This window comes from Chamaea fasciata, unplaced genomic scaffold (assembly GCF_029207755.1).
Source record: "Chamaea fasciata isolate MVZ Bird 193981 ecotype frontalis unplaced genomic scaffold, bChaFas1.0.hap1 SCAF_19, whole genome shotgun sequence".
In the NCBI taxonomy this organism is placed as follows: Eukaryota; Metazoa; Chordata; class Aves; order Passeriformes; family Sylviidae; genus Chamaea; species Chamaea fasciata.
Window position 1 is genome coordinate 1,884,706 of NW_027094104.1, and position 26,234 is coordinate 1,910,939.

Below are 26,234 nucleotides of genomic sequence, written 5' to 3' on the forward strand. Positions count from 1 at the left end.
TATTCATCAGAGAGAGCATGATTAAAGGCTTTTGAAGCATGATTGGAGTTGCCAGTTTTCATGGGATAATTAAGATGCAGGTTTGGTGTACATATATTCTGGTGATCTCATTATCTTCATTATTAATTAGTCTCTGTTCTTCACATTTCAGCTCCAGTTTCTTGTCATTAGGGTGACTCGCCTGTGAGCGATGCCTTAGTGAGATGCAGAGGAAGGATTCTGCCTCTGGAACTGCAGAGGAGGTGCCAGCCTTTGTTCAGAGCTGCTCCAGAGAAACTGCAGTGCTTTGTACCAGATCAGCAGGTTTCCCTGCCATAAACCCTTCCAGTGATGTGCCCCGCTCGGTGTTTCTGGCCAGGAGTCCCTGGTTTCAGCAGGCACTCTGGGTGCTACTGGAAATCATGGAATCGTGGAATCATAGAGTGGTTTGGGTTGGAAGGGACCTTAAAGATCATCTCGTTCCAGCCCCCTGCCATGCCTCACCACCTGCACAGGGAAGGGGACAGCGGTGGTTGTGATTTAGGCACTCAGTGATGTGTTTAGTAATCTTCTTCTAATCACCCAAATAACGAATATTTTTTCCCAAATTTTCTCTGGCATTCTTCTGCAAGCATCTTTTCCAGGATGCCTAGTGTGTGTTTGGGAGATCTGGTAGTGCCAAGCATCCTTTTGCCAGTGTACCCTTCTCTTTTCTTTCCTGTGGTAGTGAGCATAAAAGTTTAGTCTCCATTGACAGCTACTTGTCTCCATCCTCAAACCCTGGACAGGACTTGAGCACAGGTACTTTGCAGGTACACTTAATACAAGAGGCATATGGAGGGTGGGATTTAGGAAAAAAACAAGATGAATTAAGGTGGAAACAGAGTGAAGGAACGCCCTGCCGTTTTCAGGGTGCAGCTATTATGGCACTGGATGAGTGTGAACGGCTTTTCTCGAAAAGCAGCAACTCTGCTGTTGATGGGATCACAAATACCGTGCTCAGGAGAGTCTCAATGTGCAAACCTTGCACAAAAAGCCTGGAGCGTTTTTTCAGTGTCTGTGGTCATCTGAGCAGTCACTAACCTGCACAAATTCCTCAGCTGCCTGAAATCATGACAGGAGAATAGACTCCAGTCTCAGATGGGAAAAAAATGGATCACGCAAGCTCTCCTTCCGTGGCGCTGACTCAGTTGAGCTGCAGCTGCACCAAGAGGAAGCTGCTGTCCCGGCAGACATGCAGACACCCTTCCTCTGCACCCTTGCTGCTCTTAGGCATGAAGCACTTAAAGGCCTGTCACTCCCAGAATTAATCCTCGTTCCTCCAGTGATGGTCACCTGCCCTCCCTCAGCCATGACAGCATGCTCTGCTTTTCCCTTTGTAGGAAACAAATCATAAGTCATAATAAACAGGAAATTATCTCTTTACCATGAAATGTGTAAAAATAAGGGTTTTGTCTCGATGGAGATCAAAGGCATCTTATAACAATTTCTACTTAATCAGGCTTAGCTATAATGAAGTGAGAAATGGACCTGTATTATATTTAGGGTTATTACTTAAAGATTTTATACAGTCGCTCTTTAATGAGGAGTGATTGTCTAAACTCCTTACAATTTCTAGGACCTTTATGAGAAATGCATCTATCAGTGAGAGATCTGTGCCTTCTCAATTATTGCTGTGAAATAAATGTCAAAGCCCTGGGTAGCAAACCGAGCAGTGCACTCAGCAGGTCTACCACACAGCTGTGCATATGTTCTTAACATCTCTGTTATAATATTCATTTTAACTATTGCTGCTTTATCTGTTTAATGCTTATTTTATGTTTTTCTCCTCACAAGCCGTTGAAAGCAGATCTGTGTTGGGTAACGGTTCTGTAATTGTCAGGTTTCGCAGTGTCTGTAGTGGTGCCTGATCTGTGTAGCAATACAAACACTTCTGACTTTCAGGAAACAATTACGAAAGGCACCATGAAGGTAGTTATTTCATATGTGATTGTTGTTCATTCTCCAGTGAGCCCCTGACGTACAACTGTCTCTCTCAAACTGAATACTGAAAGGAGAAGCAGATTTTCGAAGTGTCCTATTTAAAAAGCAGTGAAGTTGTCTGTCCCTAAATTTGTCTCGTAGAAATTGCTTTCCCGTTCATTTAGATTAATGAATAGGAGGATGTCAGGGAGGGGGTTTTGATTCATTATCAGCTTCTCGGCTTCCCCGGAGAGCTCCCGAACAGGAAGGGTCTGGAGCCCCAGTGGCACCGCAGGGAGCCAAGGTCTGCTGTGTCCCCCTGTGTGCGGGGACCTGCCCCGAGCTGTGCCCTGCCGAGTGCCGGTGACCTCCTTGCACACCTGGGGACGGCGGTCTGTGTCGGCTGAAGCTGCGCTTGGCTTTCATCTGTTGCTGTTACACTTTGTTACACTAAACCTCGGGCATCCCCTGCCCTTCCAAAACTTCTGTGCTCAGCAGAGACGGAATTCTTTTCGTTTTCTTTCAATGAACTGCGAAAAGGGTCAAGTTCAGTGAATTGCTTTAAGCATTGCATATATATAAGAATTGGGGCTGATTAATTTCTTTCTCTTCTTTTGCTTTTTGAACAGCAATGTTTTACACTTAGGAGTCCCTGGCTGAGATGAAAATGAGGGCAGGCTCAGGGAATACACGAGAGTACACAGATGTTATACTGGTGGATGGGCTTGTGTCTGCCTGCTTTGCTCTGTTTTCTGAGAATTTCATCATCCCCTCCTTCAAGTAATTTTTAGGTGTCTCTGGAAAACTCCCTGGCTTTGGACACAGTAAAGTCCAAAATATTTTGGAAGTATAAAGTACTTAAGAGAGCTTTCAGTGATTTCCATTTACAGCATCTTTGTAACTCCATGTATGAGCACTGTTGCAAAACTACACCCCAAAGTGCTTTGCCCCTTCTTAAAATACCTGGAGGTAACATTAAAGACAGGCTTTGGAATATGGCCAGATCAAGTGGCGGGGTGACAGCTGGGGATTCTTTCATTTTGCGAGTTTTTCAGTGGCATTACAGTTGGGAGGGAGGTGTTTGTTTGCTGGCTGAATCCTGCGGGATGGTGTTTCCTTCCATGTGTGACACAGCAGTGACAACTGTGACAGTCAGTAAGGGCAGGTTTTGGCTCCCAGATAGGGATTTTATGGAAAGTGGATTTTTTGTATTTCCCCTTTTGCCTTGGAGTCTTCTCCTGCAAAGTCACAGAAACAGATTTTCTTTTTTTAATTTTTTCTTTATTAGCACAGACAGCACAGTAAACTCAGCTCTTACGAGGTGTTGCGAAAAAGGAAGTTACACAACTTCCAAGAAGTGAAGTGAATGTAAAATAACGAAGTCGGTGTGACTGTTCTCAGCCTTTTTGTTTTGCTTTTCATTATCTTGTAACTAAAGGGATTAAAATCAAGGACAAAGCAGACATCACTTCCTAACAGGATCTGTTTTGCTTTGAGCAGGCTGAGGGTGCTTTAGCCTGACACCACCATCCTGGGGAGGCCGTACATGTGTTCAGTTGTGACTCTGTTGTGGGAATGAGGGTGCTCCGGGCACGTGAGGCTGTCCCCTGTGAACCCTGATGTCCCCAGAGATTGTCCCTGCCTGGGGACCTGACAGCCCTCGGCACCTGCCACTGCAACCCTTTCACTCGTGAGGCATCAGAAACCCCAAATCAGCCTGTAAAAATACTCCTGTTCCATCTCAGATGTGTTCCTGCACATTCACCACCTGCAGGAAGATTGTCCATAACCAAGGCTGGGATGGGGAGGCTCTGTCCACCCTGGCCTTGAATACTTCCAGGGATGGGGCATCCACAGCTTCTCCGGGCAAGCTGTGCCACATACACAGACATAATTACATAAAAACCATACAAATTACATATAAATAATAAGCATATAATTCCATACCATTTTATTTTATATACAATATAAAGTTATATAATATAATATTATATAATATAGAGAGAATTAATCGGGTTTTAGTCAGGTTTTAAGCCGCATTTCACTCTTCAGGAACCCCAGGCATCTTCCCTCTCACCAGCAGTTGCGGATGCAATTTTAATTACAGATAATTTTGAGCAATACCGCATTATTTTTGACCAAAACCAAGCGACTACGGCTAAACCTACGAGCGGGGTCGGGGGCGCGTCACTCGCACCCACCGGAGCACACAGCCCGTGCGGCGGGGCCCTTCCTGCCGCTGTCCGCCCCCCGCCCGCGCCCCGCGCTCGGCCGGCTCGGCTCCGGGGCTGGCACGGCTCGGCTCCGGGGCCGGCACGGCTCGGCTCCGCGGCTGGCACGGCTCGGCTCCGGGGCCGGCACGGCTCGGCTCCGCGGCTGGCACGGCTCGGCTCGGCTCCGCGGCCGGCACGGCTCGGCTCCGCGGCTGGCACGGCTCGGCTCGGCTCCGCGGCCGGCACGGCTCGGCTCCGCGGCTGGCACGGCTCGGCTCCGGGGCCGGCACGGCTCGGCTCCGCGGCCGGCACGGCTCGGCTCCGGGGCTGGCACGGCTCGGCTCCGCGGCTGGCACGGCTCGGCTCCGGGGCCGGCACGGCTCGGCTCCGCGGCCGGCTCGGCTCCGGGGCCGGCACGGCTCGGCTCCGCGGCTGGCACGGCTCGGCTCCGCGGCTGGCACGGCTCGGCTCCGCGGCCGGCTCGGCTCCGCGGCCGGCACGGCTCGGCTCCGCGGCCGGCTCGGCTCGGCTCGGCTCGGCTCCGCGGCCGGCACGGCTCGGCTCCGGGGCCGGCACGGCTCGGCTCGGCTCGTACCGGCCCCGGCCCCGGCCCCCTGTTGTCGCCTGGCGACGGCGGGGCGGGGACGCTCCAAGCGGGGCCGCCGCCCCCCGCGCTCCGCCCGCCCTCTCTGCGGGGCGGGGACGGGGCGTGGGGACGGCTCCGGGCTCCCGGCGCCGAGCCAGGTGCGGGGAGCCCGGCAGCAGCAGCGGCAGCGGCAGCAGGAGGAGGAGGAGGAGGCGGGAGCCGGCCGGTGTCTCCGCGGTGAGGAGGAAGTTTGCGGCGGGGTTCTGGTGGATTTCCACGCCGCAGCCCCTCCACGCTCTGCCCCTCCGGGGAAGCCGCGCCGGGGCTGCGGCGTGAGGAGAGGGGGATCCGTGATGGGAGGGGGATCCTTGAGGCCGCTCCGCTGCGGCGGCGATCCAGAAGCGAGGGGGGAAAGCGTCTCTGGGGTTTTTGGTGCGGTATCGGCGTTTTCGTGAAATGCATGAAATTGCAGGTAGAGCGAAACGCTGCTGGGTTGGTTTTTTATTTTTTTTTTCCTGTTTGCTAAAGGAGGGGATTTTCGTTCCAGAGTTGTGTGTGCTGGAAGGTTGGGCTCACTATGGAAGTGAGCGGGTCGTGGGAATATTGTTATACGGGCAAATCTAAAACCGTATGTGTCTGTCAGCAGCGGTGTGGGGTGAAATGGGGGTGTTCGGGAAGAAGAGGATGTCTTCCTGCATAGCTGAGCCTCTTACAGCTCTCAGCTCTGTAAGCTGGAGGTGCCCAAATACCTGGGATTTAAACGTTTAGAAGGGAAAGAGGAGAAAAAAAAAAAAGTACTTTTTATGGATGAATGCAGGCAGGGGGCTTGCTCTGTAATTATTTTCGGTGGCCCTGGCGATGTGTTTGGATTGCCATTCCTTATTGTTGAATGTTTTTAATACCCAAATGTGGTTCTGAATGCATTTGCTGGCTCCGGGATGCTGGTGACATAGGCAGAAAAAAATGATTTGTGGTTGGTGTGTGGCTGTCACGACAGCCTGTGCTGGAGCTACAGATGCTGCCCGTAGCCCTGGTGCGGGGCCAGCGCTGCCCTGGTGCGGTGGGTGAAGTGGTTCTGCCCCCGATGGGCCTGTGTGAGATGTGTTTGGCAGCCTACGAAAGCGGCTCACAGCACAGATCTTGTAGATGGGAGCAGTTCCTGGCCTGGAGTTTGTCGTGTCCCTGAAATGGAGAAGGGCAATTGTGCTTCTCTGTTAGGCAGAAGTGACGTGTGTAGAGATCCCGGGGCAGGCAGGCACCCTCCTTGCTTTGTGCTGGGCTGATTTTGAGGTGGAGTTTGATTTTGAGCTTGCTGCTTTGGTAGTAGCAATATTTTCACTGCTTGGGGCAGATTTGTAAGGTTGGTGGTTTGGGGGGCAGAGAGAATGATTTATTTTCGTGGTATTCTGCTGATTTATCGACTTAGGGTAAGGAGGAGGCACAGATGGGAGAAAACCTCTGAAATGGGTTCAGAAGCGACTCCCTAAACATGAACTCCATGGTATCTGTATCCAGTGTATTATACTATTACCTGTATACCAGTATAATTTGTGAAATTTTGATCCCTTTTGCTATGTTGTCATAACTGCTCTTCTGTTGAAAATAGTTTTATTCCATTCAGATGACATGTGAATGAGGGGGCTGCACCAGTGATGGGACTGGATTGCCCTTTCCCAACATAAGTTATTTTTCTGCCTGTGACCCTTTGGATTTTTGGGGGAGAGGGGAAATAACTGGGTGTCACCACCAAATATGTGCAGTAGTGGGGAATATTATTCTTACAAGTGGGCACAGAAGGAGGGTGGAATTTCTGTTGAGTGTTTGGCAGCGTCTGCCCAAACTGAGAGGAGCTTGAGCTGTACCCAACACAAGATGTGGCAAGCAGTTTTAAAACCATTTTAATGGGCTTCTTTTAAGTTTGTTATTTGAAGAATTACTGCAAACAGCAGCAAGTCTCCCAGAAGCCACCTGATGTGCAGATGTTTCTCAGCTGCGGTTGTCTTGACAGGGCTCTTACCACCAGGGTAGTTGGGGAATCTTTGCCATGTGCAAAACCTGCGAAACAAAACACTTCCCAGGCCGAAATAGCACGGGGAATGGAATTGCCCTGCTCCAGTTATTGATTAACCAGTGCTGTTACATCCATCGAGCACAGCTTGATCTTAACTTTTTCTTTTAAATACGGTGTCTTAGTGAAATATTTTAAGTGGTTACTAAACTAATCATAGGTTGTTACTGAATTATCCAAATAATAATATCTTCAAATGCTCAGCATGTTTATCTAGCTGATCCCTTAAAAAACTGAAATGCAGCATAATAATGTTACTCCTCTTGTTCTTTCTTTAGTGATTTAGGTTGATTGCTGTACCAAACACAGGACAGGCTCTGTAAGTGCTTCCTGACAACACAGAACAGTGCTTTGGGCACTGTGTTGCAGCTAATACTGAGTACTGCTGCTTAGTGGAAGGACTCTGCATATGGCTCTGAATGGTGTTTTCAGTGTGCAGCCCAATCTTAGAAATGATTCCTACTTGGTTCTATCTGCTTTGTCTGTGCAGGTTCAAGGGTATCTCCGGCCTATGTGTATTTTACTGTGTAAATCAAAAAAACCCAACTTATTGACCAAGCCAGGGTTTATGATCAGTGGGTTCTTAGTTCATGTTTGTCATGTGTGGAGCTCGATGATGTGCTTGGCAGCCCTTCTGCAATTAAGTGCTTTAACTTCACTCTAGAAAATTAAAAAAAGAGCAGGTATGTGGGAGCCTTTGTTTAAAAAGAAATAAAATGTCTTTTATAAATAAATTTGGAGACTAAATTTTTTCTAAAAAATCAGTACTTGCAACTTTGCTGGGTAAAGGCTGCAATTCCAGTTATTCCTGGAGCAGAAATGCCTTAACCTGTGGTTTGCCCAGCCACCAGCTGAAGAGCAGCCAAGGTCCTGCAGCTTCTTTCTTCTAATGAGGAGCTCTTCAGAGCTCCTTCAGTATTTCTTAAACATGAAGTAAATTACCTTTAGGCTTGTCGGCATTCAGAGTGACCAATGAGCTCTGGGAAGTGTTTCTGTATAAACTACAGCAAAGCCACATCCTTAATGCTTTCCCTCTGCTTGCCAACATAAACTGCTCCTCATCAGGCATGGCTGAACTTCTTACTGTGCTGGAGAAACTCGAGATGTTTCTTTACCTCTTGGGGTCTGAAATTGCTCCCATTCCCCAAGCATCCCTCCCTGCTGGAGACTGCAGAGTAATCTAACCCGGGTGGGTGGCAAGACAGAAGTAGGAGTTGTGAGGTAAAAAAAAAAAAAATTTCCTTTGTTTTTCTTTAAATGGCTTTATTTCCTGGTGTTTGCTGGAGACTACACTTGCAGTAATACAGAAAATAAATGCAAAAATTATAATTTCCAAATTCCTTGGGGGAAGGGAGTTTGACCGGTGTTCCTGTGAATAATTAGCTCAGACACAGGCAGAACTGTTCTGCCTGGGACAGCTTCTTCCTGTTCTTCACGCTGTTTGTGCCTAATGGTGCTGTGGAGGTGCCAGGAGGTGCCTCCTCCTTCTCCTCACCCAGGGGCTGGGGCAGCACCAAGTCAGCTCAGGGAACTCTTTAGCCCTGTGCCTGCAGCAGCAGAGGGCAGGTGTGATGCAAGGTTTTGTTATTTGTGGAGTCCCCGCAGGGTGACCTTGAGGCTTCTCAAGGAAAACTTGTTGGCGTGTGAGCTCAGCTGTCCCCCGAGCAGCAAACACCACTGGCAAAGAGCATCTTGTAACTTAGAGCTGGTTAATTACGGGTCTGAACTGAGAAGTGAGTGCTGAACTCTCCCTTAGGCATAAAGACATTTTATTGAAAGCAGCCTTCAACTCTCTTTGTCCCAGCATAGGTGTTCCCTTGTGCTGTTGTTTCAAAATAATGTAATCTGAGCATTCCCGCGACCCTTGGTCTTAACGCGGGTCTGTACTGGGGGCTCTTTGGGGCGCCTTTGACCGTGAGCTGCAGCTCTGTGTTTGCTGTGTGAGGAATGCTGTGACACCTGGCCGGGGCCCCCAGGGCACAGTTTTGCCACCAAGTGTTCCTGCCGAAGGAATGGCGAACGCTGCTGCCCACGGTGTGCCCGAGCTGCCCTCTCTGGCCCTGCTGGCAGGTTCAGCCGGGGCTGAGCCGCGCTCCCAGGCAGCAAACCCTAGTGAGAGTTTGACGTTTTCTGTCCTCTCTCCCTGTTACTGCTGTTCTGACTTTAAAAATAGAATGAGATTGTCTCATCTCAAGGCAAAGGCTTCTCAAGAGGGTTAATTATGTCACATTTATTATTATCTGCTCTGCAGATCTTTTTAGGCAAATATGAGTTGGTTGGGTTTTTTTTTTTTTTTGTAAGTTGTATGCCAGCTTTTCTAAACCAAGGTCTGCAGCACTCCCACACACCGCACCAAGGTGATGCTGAGTTGGCCACAGCTCATTCTGACACACAGCTGCCCGACCCGGGTGCCCTGTCCGGGAGGAGGGGGTGGCAGGGGATACCTGCTGAGGGCTGTCCCAGCAGTTCGCTCTGTGGGAAGGGCCGTGTTCCCAGGCTGAGGAGGTCTGGCAGCTTGCACAGGAACAAGCATTTCACTCTAGAAATGTTAGCGGAGACTTTTCAGGTAATTAGATCTCGTTTCTGCTCTTACTGGAGTGGACACCTTGGGGGTTTCCTGAGTGATGTTCGTGATGTGCTTGCGGTGTGTCAGCATGGTGCTACTTCACACCACTTTTGCTAGATGTGTGAAAGAAAAAGGAAGCTGCCTTGCAGTTCAGAGGTAAAAGTGTCCTAAGCAATGCTGGAACAAGGTGCCGAACAGTGTGGTGGGTTTAAAGCTGAACTCTGTTGATGTGCTGGCCCCATCCATGTTGAAGGTAACGTACTCATGTTCCTAACGCTGCAGATTAGGATGGTTTTTTCATCTGCAAAGGGATTCTCCTTGCTTTGATGACCCTCCAGTGATGGCTGATGAGTGTATGATAGTCCAGTAGTGGGGAGCAGCCCAGGGAGTGATGGGACGCAACTTCAAAGTAAAAGAGCTTTTTATTTTTTTACTTTCTTTAGAGGATCAAATTAGCAGTCTGCTACAACCTTTTAATGTTAAAACTTTCAGAGCATAAACAATGACCTGTGAAAAGGAGTCTTGGATCTGGACCCTGCATATGATGAAGTCTGGCATCTCCATTATGGCCAATTAAAGTGACAGCAGAGTGTAAACACTCCTGACTCCTTCGTTCCCTGGCTGGCTCCCGCCTGCGCGCGGCCTTTCTCCTCTGCCTGGGAGAAGGCACGGTGTCACTTTGAACTTCCCAGCCAGGGCACAGAGCAGCCTTTCAGAACCCCCGTGCCCTCTCCTCGTGTGGTTCAGCAGGAGCAGCCCAGAAGCTGAAGCTTGGTCTTGCAGTTGAAACCTGCTGTCGTTAAATTGCACAATTGTACAAGAGACAGATGTTATCCTGCAGAGGGAAGCCAGGCCGGCAGTGCACTGCAGCACGGGCTTGCCCTCTCTCTGGGGATTCTTCACTGCATTTCCAGGATGCTGTCCAGCACTTGATCCGAGATCTGGATCTTGGGAATAATCTTGCCCCAGAAGTTCCTTCCAATACCCACAACAACGTGTGAAACTTTGCCTTAAAATGGAGCTTCAATTATTAGATTCGTGTAACTAAATCACAGGATGAATTGACCGAACTAACTTGTGGCCCTAAATAGCTTCTTATTTGAACAGCTTAGTCGAATAACAGGGCTCCTTTCTTGAACTTGGAGAGATTTTGTATTCCCAGTTATACGGGGAAGTCTCCAGTTATACGGGGGTGTTCTTCCGTGTTCTGCAGCAGGAGATGGAAGCAGTTTCTGTGACTTCCTCCCTCCCCCAGCAGCCTGCCTGTGAGCCGCCTGCTCTCCCCTGTGCACAGGCACGGCGACCTGGGTGACAGCCGGATGTGGGCAACAGGGAGCCGGCCGTGGGTGGCAGCTCACTCACATCGTGGACACAGATGCACATGTGTGGTCTCACTTAGTGCTCCCACATTTTCCCCTTCTGTCTCTTCCTCGTCTCTCCTGTTGCCGTCAGATCAAAGGGCAGATCAGCACCGCCCCACCTCTGCCTGACAACTGAAAAGTAAAGGAAATACGCTGGGGAAAACCTGTGCTTTAAAAAGTGTTCATGGCCTACTTGGTGTAAATATGCAAATGTTTTTAGAGGAGTGGCTGTTTCTATAACACCTTAGTGAGAAATGCTTCACACCCTTCTTTGTCAGTCGGTAATTAAGAGAATACTTGCCTTCCAATGCAGTGGCTGCTTAAATAAACATGAGAGAGCTTGGATTTTCTCTTATGATGGAGTGCAACAGGAAGGAACTTTCATCTGTGTCCAAGCCCGGCACACCTCCACATGATACCTCTTCCCTTCCAGTTGTGGTGAGGTGACTTTTCTTGTGCTGGGGAAAAAAAGTGGCTGGGAAAGGTGCAGGGACTCAGACTGTCCCAGAGCAGATTCAGCTTGTCAGAGGGGTCAGAGGCACGATCCTGGTGAGGGAAGGGCCGAGGCTCATCTGCATGTGCCATTCCTTGTTTCTGGTTGTGTGTGATGGGTCCGGCGCTTACTAATCAGATTGCACAGTGGCGGGATAGATACTTGGATCCTCTTTTCTTCCTGTCTCCTCCGGCATACTGTGAGGCTGTCTAAATGTCAGGGGTTCTGGTGATTTGGCTGTGATGGGAGTGAATTTTAACGAGGCTGCTCTTCAGTGTGAATGTATTGATGTAGGCATGTCATGTAGCCTGTCTGTCAGCCAAGTTTCTAGCTTTCAGCTGCTTTATATGCATATTTTGGAGATTGCTTCCAACCAGTCAGGTCACTGCAGGGCAAGGCAGAGCTCTATTCCCATACCCACCTAATGCTGACACTGCTGTCCTGCCCCACAAGGATCAGGGGGAATCCATGGGAATCGCTGTCTTCTGGCTCCTGCTTCTGTTTGGGGTGGCTGTTGCAAAGGCAGGCTGGGCTTACTCATCTGCCTTCAATGGAGCCACACAATGCCCCTTCCGAGGAAGGGAATTCATTAGTTTCTGTGAAGTGGCCTTGGATCTGTGGGCAGCAGGTGCTTCTATAGAGCAAACTGTTGCTGAATATTCAACAGTTGCTATACAAGCGTCTGGCCGGCTGCCTGTGAAGCACTTGGAGTTATCTTGAGCATCCGATTAGATAAAGTGCAAACCACTTAGGGCTTTAAACCTACCCGCAGCTATGTTGTGTTGGTGGTATTTTAACATTCAGGGTTGGGTTTTCTTTTTATGAGAATCTTCTAAGATCATAAGCAGCAACTTTATCTCTTTTGACTCAGCCAACAAAGAAGGGAGCTGCCTAGGAGAATGACAACCCCAGTGATTCATATTCAAGTCGTCAGAACCTCATTCTCTTGCTGGTTTCTGCTAATGACATGTGCTCTGGAAACAAATGACTCAGGCTGGAAGTGTCTATTCATCTTTAAACTTCTTAAACTCTCCTTAATCTCAAGTTAGCTCTCTTAAGGCTACCTGAATAACACTTGTTCTTGTCAACCTCTAATTTGGTACATGAAATACTGCGGATATGTAAACCATGAAGGAATAATTTGAGAGGCTAATGTGTGCAATCAGCCTTTTTTTGTTGTTGTTTTTTTCAGTTTAATATCTTCAGGTGTGGTTTGTAAGCAGCTTGAGCTTGATGTCGTCATTGGAAGTATACTTCTGTGAGAAGCCACGATCACTGAACAATTACAGCTTCAAATAGCTTACAGCTTTACTCAGCAAGGTGTGGATGCCTGTATATTGTTTACCAGCGACAGGCCCCGATCCTGTCGTCTTATAAAAGCTAACTTAACCTGTATTAGTTGTTTCAAGGATGCTTTGTCTGTGTTCTGTACTGATTATTTAGGCCACAGAAGGAAGAGTTTTAATTCAATGTGTGATTGTGACAATTGCACTGGAGGCTGGTTTTACCCAGGGAGCTGAAGAGACGCCCGAGGGGTGTTACCCGAGTTCCATGCTTTACAGGACGTGCACAGGGGTCCCCATGCGCCGGGAATATTGCATTGTCAGGGTGCAGGGATTTCACCCTCCCACGCTCTCAAAGCTCGGCGGTGGAGCGTGTGGTTCCTGCACACGGGGAACAGCACGCGGGCTGGAGCACGGTGGCTGTCGCCGGCCCTGGCTGCTGTACATCACCTGGAATTGTGTTGGCACCGATTGGAGGTGGACCTTGAGCGCTTGAAAGTGTGAATTGACAGCTACCGGAGCTGAGCCCTCCTGCTCCTGGCCTGGTTATTCGTGGTGCTGCTGGCTTTCAAGGGTCTTAATTGCGTGGTTTGGCTGCCGGGTGCCCAGGAGAGCAGCTGAGTTGTGCTTCCTAAACATCCGCTTTGCATCGGGCGGTGGGGTCGGGCCAGGTTTGTGAAGAGGGGCCTTGCCACCCTGGGATGTGGCATCCGCTCTCCCTCCGTGAGGGGGAGCTCCTCCCAGGAGCTCGGCTCGCCGGTGTTCTCCATTTATCCAGTCCCCATCGGTCCCTGAGCTCCCCACCGCTCGAGGATGGCATCAGCAGAAGGGAGGACTTGCTTCCAGGAGGGCTTCCAAGTCTGGCAGTGAGGCATTTCAGAAGCTGTAAAGCAGGTGTTGAGGCTTACGATGGATCATTGCCTCCTAAAATTCTTCTTTTCCTCTTCTTTTTTTTTTTTTTTTTTTAATATTTCCAGAAAGCTTTAAAGGGCAGGAATAGAAGAATTACACTTTTGGAAAAGAATCGCTGGCACTGAGCAGGCTGGGGCCAGTGCATTGTGTGCTGTAGGTGTGGATCAGCTCTCCCGTACGAGTAAATGTGTGAAGGTTGCCAGAAAGTGACGGGGAGGAGAAGTGAGCCCTCAGCCCATAGAGATGACACTGCACATTCAATTGCTAATGGACTCTTCAAAGAGCACCTCAGCTGCTATTATTAGAAAAAGCAAATGTGTGGTGTTACCTACAGGGAGCAAAAAGGGAGTCTTTCGTGATCTTCTTGACCTTTCCTTTCTTGTGTTAATTTGTTTAATACCAGGGAGATTTTCCTGCTGTAAAAACTTGCTTCAGCAGAGACTTCTCCCAGACCTCTGAAAAAGACGTGCTCTCTGGGGAGCTTCAGTGTACTCCTTGCCCCTCTCTTTTCCCTCCTGGATCAGACTTGTACCAGCTGGTGCAATTCCATAATAGCAGTCAGGCTTTATTGCCTTGAACTTGTTAGGAAAACAGGAGGTAGTCTGTGCCTGTGGGGCTCAGCGTGGGGGAGGAAACTTGGGGAAAATGTTTGATAAATAAACAGTTCTGGGGTACTTCTGAAACATTGTAATTGCTCTTAGCAATCTTTGCTTTTTCAACACCTGTTAAAAAGACGCGCTGCTTGTGCTCTTTGTAGGTGCCGAGGTACTTTGCCGAGAGCAGCGGTGGCGTTGTCCCTGCGTGGTTTGGGAGGGGGCAAGGTGCAGGCAGACGTGCGGAGGAACCCGGCAGGGCTGGTGTCTGACCTGCCGAGCCACGGGCTCGCTGGGATGAGGGGCTGTGGCTCAGAGCTGGAAATCTGATTGCATGAGGCAGCACGGCTTCAATAAATACTACACGGTGTAGACCAAGGATAAATCCTTTGGGACATCTCTTGAAGCAATACCTCGGGAAAGTTTCAGGCATAATAAAGCTGACACAGAAAAGTGGGAGGAGGCTTTTTGAATAGTGCCAGGTGTCTCACCTTGCTTGTTAATCTGGAAAGCTTGTTGAAAGCTCAGCTAGAAAAGCATCCAGGTGGCTGCTTTGAGTGTGTACCTGGAGTTTCAAACACAGCAGGTAGTGCTGTCCTTTTCCCTGCTGGGGTATTCATTACTTAATGAGGTTTGAGCAGCTGGGGTTGCTTGGAATTTCTTCAGCCTCCATATGCTAGGAGATCTCACAGTTATAAGAACTGGTGTTTCAGGAAAAAGGTGGATGGTGAGACCTGCATTTCTATTAGGAGTTTCTGCAAATCTTGAAAAGCTGCAGCTTCTGCCTGACTCTTTTCCTGTTGCAGTGGAAAAGGCAGTTTGTGTCATCAGCACAGGAGATCACTGGTTCTGCAGAAGGGGGTTTGAGCCTTCTTGGCTCCAGCAGGAGTGTCCAGAGGCTGTGGGGGGGGACTTGAAGCTGAGCTGTGGCAAGTGGTGCCACTGGGCCAGTGTCCCAGTCAATGTGCTCACCAGCAGGGCAGGGAGTCCTGGTGATACTGCTAGTGCCTTGGGATTCCTGGGTGGGATGACAGTTGTGCCTAAACGTGAGCTATATCCCTGAATGAAGTGCTCCATTCCTTGTGCCAATGAACTCAGCTTCAGAAGCTTCACTTGCCAGCAGGAGCTCCATGGTCAGGCTGCCTGTGGAGCTTCCAGATGAGCTTTGGAGTGCAGCTCTTGAGTCAGGACTTGCTCTGCAGCTCTGAGGTATTTGTGTCATGCTGAATGGGAATTGTCAAAGCGGCATTGTGTGGCTGCTTATCAAAGGAGAGAGTAAAATCTTAGCCTTTGTTTTTTCAATTAAGAATTTTTATTTGTGCCTCAGGGACAAGCAAATAGAACCCAGCTTGTCTTGGCTATTCTTAGTATTCATGGGGCAGGAAGGGAAGGGAGAGGGCAAACAGCAAGAGCAAAGAGTTGCAGTAATGAGAATGATGTCTTATTTTAGCTGTTACTTAATCAAGACATGTGGTTCCAGGAAGCAGGAAGAGATGATTTTGCCCTTTTTTTTCCTGCTCTCATATATCTTTGATTATCACCAAGACTTACCCTAAACAATTTAACACCTGCCAATTCTTTTTTCACCTTACAAATTTTTGTCCATCCTCAAAGACAGAGTAAACTTAGTAGGCTTATATGCTTTGCTTTTGTTTAATCTGTAATATTAATAAGAGGACTAACTCTTGGTGACTAATGTATTATCATCTGTCAAAAGATGCCTAATTTTGTTATAAAACTTTGAAGATACTTACTACTTCAAGTACATTTTGTTAGTGAATTAAGGTAAAACTGCATTTTGTAGCTGGGTGTTCTGTCCTTCTCTCCTGTGAAGTCAGAGACAGTACTTGAGCCTCTCTGGAAGGTACAGGCTACTTTATTGGCTTGCAGGAACGGGCTTTGTAAAGCAGGTCAGCTTTTTGTTTCATGGCTTTTATTCAGTACAACTCTTGCTTACCAGGGCGTCCAGAGAGTGTCTTATTGCTTCTCCTGTGTCTGCTGAAGTGCCTTAAGGGATGATCTGAACTGACTCCCGATTTTCCTTGTGCCAGGGCGGTGAAATCCAGGACTGTGCCTACTTGGACAGCGAAAGCGCCTACAGCGAGTCGGAGCTGTTTCCCGATGAGGACGCGATGACTCTGGCCCAGCAGGAGGTTCACCATGAGTCTGACATGGACAGTGCCATCGAGAGCGCCCAGAGCTCCGAGGCCTCGGACGTCTGCCGGAGCGAGGACAAGGACGGGCTGCTCGGTGGCCTCTTCCTGCCCGGTGACAAGTGAGTGCTGCTTTCGCTCCATGGCAGGAGCGTGCCAGGGAGGAAGGAGCCTTTATGTGGCTAATCCCTGCTGAGGGAGGCCGAGGATGGCTGATGGGTTTAGAAACTTAACATCCATTTACAACATAAGGGGGATGGATGTCCGGGTCCTCTAAGTGGCTTAGATAGTCTCAATCCTGGCTCCTTCTGGCACACTCTGTGAACACTCACAGGAATTGGATGTTGTGTGTTGAAGTGAAAGCATTGGGTCTCTCCAGAACAGATCAGTGCATTAGCATCCCCCAAAAGGTTCTTCTCTGTTCTTCTCTGTCGCCATAAGCTTTATATGCTGGAATTAGAACAAATACTTCCTGCAGAGCAGTTCAGTATGGGGAATACTGCTGCAGTCTTTTGTATATATGGTTACCTGATGTTGTGGGCTCTGCTGATTTGCTTTGCAACTTCATGTACCAAGTTAATTCTTCGTGTTTCTAATTTTCCATAACCTTTATTATGCAACAGTAAATTGTGTTTAACACTGGGTGTCCTGGCATGTGCCTGTGTAACCATAGTTTGCTGTTAACACCTGTGTCTCTGTAACCCTAACTTAACTCTTCCCAGATGTGTACCTGGGAGTTCTGGTTAAAGATGACTGTGGGGGAAAAGGACCCAATTTGGTTTAATCCTGCTTTGAACTGAATTAATGCAGCTACCACAGGACAGAGCTCAGCTGGGCTTGCTTTGTAAGCCTCTGCCTTGTCTTCCCTAGTTTTGGCCTGTCATCTTGATTTGTGCCTCTTGAGCTTTGTTCGTTGCAAAGGCAGCCTTTCCTCTCTCTCTTGGGCCTCCTCGGATGTTCCCTGTGCCACCTCGTTCCTGCCCCGCTCCTGAATTTCTCAGCTAGCTCAGTTTGGGCCTTCTCCCATTTGCCCAAGCAACCTCAGAGACTTTATCAACATAATTACAGTTTCCATCAGCTCTTTATCAAACTTGTCTCCTTGGCTTGCCATTCCCAGTTCTCTGAAGCCCCATCTTTGTGGTGACTGACTTTTTCCCATGCTGTATTTGAATTTTTTTCCTCCCAGCTGTGCCAGCCAGGCTCTTGTGAAGGGGGTGGGCAAAGGATTGTGCCTCCTGTACCCTCCTTCTAGGGCAGGCAGGAGCTACCAAGAGCTACTGTGCTACTACTGATAGACCTTGATTTATCCTCTGAGACCTCCTCAGCTTTGGTAAATGTGTGGGGGAAAACATGAGAAGCTTCATGCTTTTGTGTAAAAGGAGGCAATAGAGCTGTTTACCTTGGGCAATAGAAAGATTTACTTTGCTGCTTGCTGAAGAAGCGGGTGGGTTGTGTATCAGGTGTGTTAGCCCTCTGAAATCCTGCTCTGAAGACCAGGAGATTACCTTCAAAAACAAACAAAGAAACTCCTCAAACAAACAAAAAAGCACCAAACACTTGAAAGTTCCCTTCAGAAAGTGTTAGAATGAGGAAAATTGGTCACTTTTAGCTATTCCTTTGCAAATGAATGTGCGATTCCTAGGCCTCTAATCTTGGTGGAAGTGTTACAAGGAGCTTCTTCCCAACCTGACTTGGTGTAACCGCAATTGAGATGCAAACAGCAGTAGGATTGTAAGATCTCTCAAAAACTTATCAATACACAGTATGTCCATGGCACAGCAGCACTTTATGAATAAATATTAATGTGATATGTTGAGCTTCTCACTAATCCCTCAGCCAAGGAGCCTTGTTAGATAAGTTTGATCTGTTTCTAGTATGAGTATTCCTACATTCATCCTTCAATAGTGTGCCTGGCTTGATTTGTCCTAATTTCTGTTAATGTGAATTAGATAAATGAGTTGCAGGTTATAAATGGATCTCATCAAAACAGGGGAAACAAAAGAGCATACATCTGAAATGTTGGCAGGCTTCCTCTGCTACTAATTGCTTTTGGAGGGAAGGGATATGCAAATGATGCTTGCACCATCCACCAAAGGAACACATGCATCTCTTGTTTACAGCTCACAAGTGGAGTATTACAGGAAGAGGACTCTCCCTGTAGAGAGGTTGAGAGGCTCAAGGTAGACTCAGAAGAAATTTAGGAGGAAATGCTGGAGAACAATGTCACCTGGGAGCTACTGTCCCATGGCTCATCTGGTGGAGCTGGAGATACAAGCACTGTGCACTGAGGCAGAGGGAGAGAAGAACTTAACCTGACCTGCTGAAAGTGCCAGCAAATTCTGTTAGTGCCTGGTCTGTACTGCAGAGGCCTTGAATTCTGCAGTAGAGGGAAGAGTTGCGCAATGCCAGGGCACCAAGGTGCTAAGGAGCTAAGCAAACCTGTGTAAAACACCTGCACTCTGCAGGTGCACTGCACAGGGCACTCTGGACCCTGTGCACCCTCTGCAGCCACCTTGCTCTGTTTTATTAGATTTGATGTGCTCAAAACTGCTCTGCCAGCTGCTTTCCCCTGGTGCCTGATTCTGCTGATCTGTTCACCTATGTGCCCTCTTTCTCTGAAGTCACAGGGCTCTGCCAGTCCCTACCCATTTAACATCATTTCATGTACTTTCCTGGTAGTTATACAGCCTTTTCTTGTGGTCCATGTCTCCTCTGAAAGACAGAATTTGTCCTGATGGAAGGAAGGGCAGGAACCCAGCCTCCATTAGTCATGTCAGTAGCTTTAGTGACTCTATGGTAAGTGGTGAGCTGAGGTTTCTTTCTGACCACACAGAGGAGAGTGGCTAGAATTCCTGGGGTGTGGGAGAAGGTGTATCTGGATTGCTGGGAAACTCTGATTGTGGAATAGAGTGACAGCCTCTGTCTTATACATGTTCCTCTCGCTATCCCATGCATTTCAGAGCTGTCTGCATGGTTCCTGCATTCAGAGCAGATATCCCCATGTGCTCTTCACATGGAAGTGGTGGCTGAGGATCATCAAAGTGTGCTCTTTAAAGCAAAATGGTTTGTGTTGATCCAAACTTGTCACACACAGGTACCTTGTTCATAGATTCTCATGCTCTTGTCTCAAGGCACTCTTTCAGCTGCATATCAGGTACATTTAGCACTTCAGGGGTTTAGCACAAAGGTGGGTTACAGCTCCAAAGAGGGGACAGCCTGTGAAGGTGGAAGGTTCCATATGAGGTGAGGTGCAATCAAAGTCGGCCTTCGAGATGTTTTGACCTCTTGTTTCAGGTCAAGTCCTCACAACCCTTCTGCAGCATCTGACCTCTCCACTTATTCCACCGCCTCCCTGATCAGTAATGAAGAACAGTTTGAAGACTATGGGGAAGGAGATGATGTGGATTTTACTCCCAGTAGCCCATGTCCTGATGATGAGACCAGAACCAACGCCTACTCTGACCTTGGCTCATCTGTATCTTCCAGGTTGCTCCTTATTCATTAACAAACAATTTTTCATTTTTATTCTTCTCTGACCATAGCAGAGTTTACACTGGTTAGATAGACTCACCTTAAAAGCAAAATGTTATCAGTTCATTTCCTGCCGTCTAATTGACAGTCTGCATTTAATAATAAGAGCTATAGCAAATCTGTTGTTTCTGATAACCTCTGTTGGGTTCTGTTGAAATAAATGGACTATTTTGCTTGTAGGGGTATCTTTCTATTGCAGACAATAATTCCACAGTTCAGGGCTAGTACTGGAAGGGATCTGCTGCAAAGAAAACCAACTTAGCATTACGCACCCACCCTGATATGGGGAAGATTTACAAGAGAGCTGTTTCCATTTAGTGTTCTGATATTACAAATCCTTAACACTAATCTGTGAGGGGAGCTGCTGCAACGTGTTCAGGGGGTTATTTGAAACAAGCATCCTATTGACTTGGAATGTCTTGGGAAATATAAGCAAGTAGCTGCTGCCTGTTAGGAGCTAGAAGTGCCACAGCAGTGCACTTGCCTCCTGCATGTATCCTCACTCTGTGCAGCTCTTATGTCCTGTGGCCAAGGCAGGTCCAGATTTTACAGTCCTTCCCCCAGGCAAGGGAGTGGGTGAGCAGGGTTGGGAAGAGCTGAGCATGAAGATTCTCTAGGATTAGTCTGCTTGGATCAATAGCACACAGAGGTCTTGTCTTCATTGCTAACACAGGACAAGCTCACTGCATCCTTCTGTTCCGCATGTGACCCCCACGTGCTCCCCTCTGTTTCCAGCATTTCTGCAATCCAGCCTGGCCACCTCTCTCATGCATGCAGAACCAGACCTCTCCACTGCCCCTTCATGATGATGGCTCGTATCTTTCATCCCCTCTTTCCTCAGGTTTATGCAGCACTTTCCATTCTCATTCCTGGGGCTCGGTGCACATCATGCCATGATTGCTCTCTTTTATTTGAGTTTATTTTCTCTTTATCATACCAAGAGGTACTGCTATCTCCTCTACAGACCTGTGTCCACTTCTCCCTTCCTCCTCATTCCAGGGTCCCTTTCATCCTACCACCTGAGGGGGTTCGTGTGACTTCTTACCAGACCACTCTGTTTTTCATCTTCCTGCCTTTCTCTTGGAGAGAAGACTCTGCAGGTTGCATGCCGGCCTCTAGTGGAAGATGGGCAAGATGAGAGGGGGACACTGCTGAGGTTGAATATACTCATGTAGCTGCCTTTGCTGTGTGCATCACGGTGGATCCCATGTACCTTTTGCTATTCTTCTGGTCACCCAAACCGATTCTTTCCACTGCCACCCAGAAGGCCTCAGCTCAGACAGGTGGACTTGCCCTAAGAGTAGCATGGGCCATCATCAGGTCTGACGTAGATGAGCTGTGCTTAGAGATGATTCTTCAAGTCCCTCATCTGTGATTCTGACACACAGTCACGAGGAAAACCTGTTGTGTGTTGGTTACTACAGCCAGTAATGTCTCTCCTTTCCTGCAAACAGTGCTGGCCAAACCCCCCGAAAAATGAGACATGTTTATAACAGCGAGTTACTGGATGTTTACTGCTCACAGTGCTGCAAAAAGATAAATCTCCTCAACGATTTGGAAGCCAGGCTGAAAAATTTGAAAGCAAACAGGTAAGCAGCCTATTGCACTGCTTTTGGCAATGCCCCCTGGGCATGGGACTGGCTAATAGCAGGAGGAGAGGGAGAGCAAGCCCCTCTCCATTCTGTATCCCATTCCATCTTACACATTGGTTGTTCATACAAAACAGTAAGAAGTTTAGACTTGGATACGTAGCCCAAACCAAAATGCTGTTCTTAATCAGGTGTTAAAATATTTTTCTGATTTAAAGTGCAGACATCATTACTAAACTCAAATATTTTAACCAATGAGCTCTTTGATTGCAGAGTGAGAGAGTTTCAAGGAATTTTTCCCAGCAAGTGGGATCTGCTATGCTGCTTAGTGCAGATCTACAGTTAGCTACTGCTTTCTCCAGGTGGGAAGGAGGGATCTCCAGATCCTTGGCTAATTCACATAACCTTACATACACCTCTCCTAAAGCTACTGGTCAGCAGAGGTACTTGGCTCCTGTGGGATTTTTTTGTGATGTCAAGAGAACTTGGAAAAATGATGAATCCTGTGGCAGAAGTAACTTTTGGAGTTCTTTGCAATTTCAGCCTTTTCCTTACGTTTCTCTCTCTGCCACTCCATCGCTCCTAAGTTGTGCTGAGCACTTAGAAAGTGCTTCTAACAATCACCTGGAGTTTTTGAAGGGAATTATTTGGTGGGATTTTAGCTCCCCCTAGAAACTGGATGTGAGTCCTGCCTGTCAGCATAATCGCTGGGACAAAGCACGCTGCACTCACTGCTGCTTCCTGTGATGTACAGCAGTGTAGAACTTGTCATGAACAATGTTCCTGCCCTAGCAAGGAATCTGCTTACATCCAGACTGTGACCAACCAGGGCTTTGGGAATTTTCTGAGGGAGGCTGGATATGCCTGACCAAGAGCTGTGTCTGTGCACACAGAGATGTGACATTCTTACCAAGAGATGCAACAGGATATTTTGGTCTGGTTCCAGTGCCATTGTCTGCAGCAAGGAATCTTTATTTAGATAGCACCAGTCTCTGGCTGCACAAGGGAACTGTAAAAATGGAAAGACCTCAGTTCCTGTGCTGAACTGGGAAGCATTAGGGGGAAGGATAAACTAACTGTTCATAAAATCATCTAAAAACCGGAAGTCCAGAATAAATGTCCATCACTAACTTGGTGTCCCTTTGTGGTGTTTCTAATGCTAGTTTCGCTCTGATTTACACTGACAAATCTCTGCTAAGTATAACAGTATTTGCAAATTGACTTATTAATGATCACAGTAATTTGTGGCTTCACTCATCTTTGTGTTCTTTGTAATTGCAGCTTTTGATTCAGTTGTTAAAGAATATTGTTCATAAAATCATCTTGTACTTGGCTAAAAAAGTCAATTATATTTCATTGTGCAATTAAAATTGAATCAAGTAAGTGTTTAATTCCTATATCATTCCTTCTATATCCATGTAGCCCTAACAGGAAAATATCAAGCACAGCTTTTGGAAGGTAAGAGTCTTCTAGTTTTATATGAATATTTGTGGAACCAGCCATAACAATTCCATAAGTGGGAGTGGGAGACAAAAGTAGGAATAATTTTAGAGAAACAAAAACGTACCAAGATAAGTTTTTAAGGGAAGGGGCCTGTGTTCAGGTATAAATGTTGCAGAATATAGAAGCCCCTGCTACTCTTGGAGCAGGCCCCTGAACTGGAAAGAGCTCTGTTAAAAATACAGAGTATTTGCTTCCTTGTCTTCCAAATGTATTACTTTGTACTGCTCTTCCATTAGACCAGCTACTGCTTCTTTAATCCTCATAATGTGGGCCTTGCTGCTGTTGCCAAAGTGTGAAGGAAAGCAAGAGCACCCCTTTAAAAAGGATATACAGAATTTTCATTTTCCTTTGGCTGAGTGAACCAGCTCTAGGCTGGGGAGGTCTCCAGTGTTACATATTCTGCAGTGGGAACTGCTTGAGATTTCTTTTTTTCTGGTTTTGTTTTTTGTTGTTGTTGTTGTTGTTGTTTTTAAAGTTCTTACTGTATGAATTTTTCTAGCTTAACTGTACCAACCAATGTGCAGTGGTGACCTTATTTTAATTTGTAATAAGGCAAATACAATTCAGTGCATAGTGTGAATAAGACTTAAATATTTTTAAACTGTGTTAATGCTGATGGCAGATCCTATCAAAAGCAACAAAGAACTCACTCCATAGAACTAATGTCATTGACTGTGCTCAGTATGACTTCATTTAGCTACCAGTCTCTTGTAAGGCTTGGGCTTAACCAGTTGTAATTGTCACTGAAATGATTGCACAGATTTTACCATCAGATGTTCAAAGTGTGAAGCCAGACTCTTTGTCCTCCCTCCTCATCAAGCAAAATAATTATCCTTCTGATCTTTCAGACAACTCTTCCACAACAGTAACTTCAGCAGCAGTAATGGCAGCACAGAAGACTTGTTCAGAGACAGTATAGACTCCTGTGATAATGATATCACTGAAAAGGTGAGAATCTCTGTGCCCTGTGATCAGTGTACCCAACCAAATTCTGCTGGAGCCCTGCATCGGGGGTCCAGATCTTGCTCAGAATTACCCATGATCTGAAATACGAAATTTGAAAAATGACCATTATTCAAAATGTCCTTGATGTTCCATTACTATTACAACTTTGCTTGGCAGTAATGCAAGAACTGAGCAAGCACAGATCTAGGCATTGTGTTAGGATTTCTTTATGGTGTATTTGCAGTGATCACCTTCAAGGAACATGCAGGGTCTGGGGAACTCAGAATTGTGGAGCTTGATTTTTCTGCTGGCTTTGCAGAGAAATATGCCCCCTTTTAAAATGGTTGGGTAGCTAAATGCCAGTTAGAAACAGTGAAGGGGTGTTTGAAGAGAAATTCAAACACAGTTTTTTCTGCTTGTCCTTCCAGGTAACGTACCTAGAAAAGAAGGTGACAGAACTGGAGAATGATAGCCTGACAAATGGTGACCTGAAGAGCAAACTGAAACAAGAGAACACACAGCTGGTTCACAGGTAACAAAGCACAGAGCCAGGTCTCTTCACCATGTCAGAGCAAAGCTAGAGCACAGGAAGGAGTATTTCTACCTGTAGGGTATGACCAAGTCCACTTCCTTAATGCTGACAGATGAAACAAGGCTTCATCTGAGAAGTCCGGGTGGAATAGGGCTGCCTTGCTGAATTTTCAGCAGGAAGAGGCCTCCAGACAAGTGTTTTTGACAGTGATGTTACTGACTTATACAGAGAAAACTCTTCTGCTGTAAGAGAGGTTATCCCTGGTGGTTGGGGTTTTTTATCTTGCATGCAGCAAGAGCCGAAGGCTGGGTCTTAGTCCCAGCTTCCTGAGACTGAAATAATAGATAACTGATACTACTTAATTCTATGTTTATTAGTAAATGTGAGAGATACTGGGAGAGGTTAAATGCCAAATGAGATGGTGAATTAGAGTGAAACAAAGGAGTAGGCAGGAAGAAGCTGTTACTGAAATGAGGTCTGGTTTCCTTAGAGTTCATGAGCTAGAGGAACTATTGAAAGACCAAGAAACATCAGCAGAACAGACTCTGGAAGAAGAGATAAAGAGACATAGAGAAGCTTACAGCAAGTATGAAAAAGAGAAAGGCACTGAAATTGAACTGCTGAATACAAGGTAACAAACATCTTGGTGCCACCCTGAGCAGGGCAAACGGTCTTCTTTTCTTCTCTTTTACTTTGCTTGTAAATGTAGGCTGTTCACCAGCAGACAGTGCACAGATGGTGGCAGGTTGGCAGCTCTGTAGAGTAGCCCTGCAGTCACATGTCTAATGCCCAAAGGCTTGGAGGATGCTTTACATTAATGCTTTAATCCACGTGGCCCATGTAGGCAGCTTAGCTGGATATTTGGCATGGATTCAAGGAGGGAATTGTGCAAACATTTATGCCTGCGTTTGTTTTTTCCAACTTATTTTTATTCAGCTACCTGTTGTTAGGAGCAAAGGAATCTGAGGGTCAGGGTAACATTTTGGGCCCTGAAATGAACAAGCAAAAAACTCATGTTAAAAAGTGCTATGATCAGAAAGATTTTTCCCTTTTTGGTCTTTCTATCAAGTGCAAGTGAGATGGCTTTTTAGATCACACTATTTTGCATGTCTGCATCCTCGAAGAGGTATTTGCTGTAAGATTTTTGTTACTAACACAGGGTTCAGCAACTGGAAGAAGAAAATGGTGATCTGAAAAGCACTGTCACACGGCTGAAATCCCAGACGGAGAGATTGGACGAGGTAACAAAACTCCTGAGTCCTTGAGCAATTTAACAGCACTTTATGTAAGAGCAAACTCTTACAGTGCTTGGCCCAGCTTCTTAAATATTCCTTCCCTAAACAAGATTGTTAATGGAATTGGAACATTAGTCACCTTTAGAGGCAGGAATGTCCTGAGACACAAGGCAGTCGATGACCAGCTGTGTGTACAGGTTCATGTTGTGAGGCTGAGGGTGTGTCCTGCTCTTGGCAGCCTGTTCTGAGGTTCCCTGTTCGTTCCAGGAGAGGCAGCGCATGTCTGATCGGTTGGAAGACACGAGTCTGCGGCTGAAGGATGAGATGGATTTGTACAAGAGGATGATGGACAAGCTGCGGCAGAACAGGCTGGAATTCAACAAGGAGAGGGAAGCCACACAGGAGGTAAGTGTGAAGAGGGATGTAAGAGCAGGCAGTCACATATCACCTGCATGGAGGCCCGGTGAGAAAGAATGGGCAGACAGGATGAACACTGGGAATACCACATCCAGTGAAGCTCTTGCTGGATTGTGTTTCTGTGGGAAGGGTGCCCACAGAGCAATGAATGCTGCAAGAATATTCAATAAGTGCCAATCCCTGACCCAATGGTTTACAGCTCTTTGCGAACTGTTTGCCCTAATGTTTCCTGTGCTCTGTTTGCAAGGGAAATGATGCTTCTCGGGCATGAAGCTTAGCAATCACAGCCATTGTTTGCTCTGGGGCAGTTTAG

General features: G+C 47.2%; 1 protein-coding gene across 8 annotated transcripts in view; it reads left to right on the top strand.

Annotated features, from left to right (window-relative positions):
- The window catches only part of RAB11FIP4 (RAB11 family interacting protein 4), a 117,970-nt gene that overhangs the window by 82,496 nt on the left and 9,240 nt on the right, over positions 1–26,234 (top strand). For 2 of the 8 annotated variants that reach the window (XM_066200841.1, XM_066200847.1), the window contains 9 exons: positions 16,068–16,291; positions 19,464–19,655; positions 21,155–21,289; positions 22,712–22,747; positions 23,641–23,740; positions 24,166–24,269; positions 24,760–24,900; positions 25,429–25,510; positions 25,772–25,909. In XM_066200841.1, coding sequence (XP_066056938.1) covers positions 16,068–16,291; positions 19,464–19,655; positions 21,155–21,289; positions 22,712–22,747; positions 23,641–23,740; positions 24,166–24,269; positions 24,760–24,900; positions 25,429–25,510; positions 25,772–25,909 — 1,152 coding nt within the window. Of the gene's footprint in view, positions 1–4,908; positions 4,978–5,023; positions 5,213–8,022; positions 8,030–13,223; positions 13,406–14,549; positions 14,603–15,084; positions 15,226–16,067; positions 16,292–19,463; positions 19,656–21,154; positions 21,290–22,711; positions 22,748–23,640; positions 23,741–24,165; positions 24,270–24,759; positions 24,901–25,428; positions 25,511–25,771; positions 25,910–26,234 lie in introns of those variants that run through there. The other 6 variants (XM_066200843.1, XM_066200849.1, XM_066200848.1 and 3 more) reach the window with 6 other exon arrangements.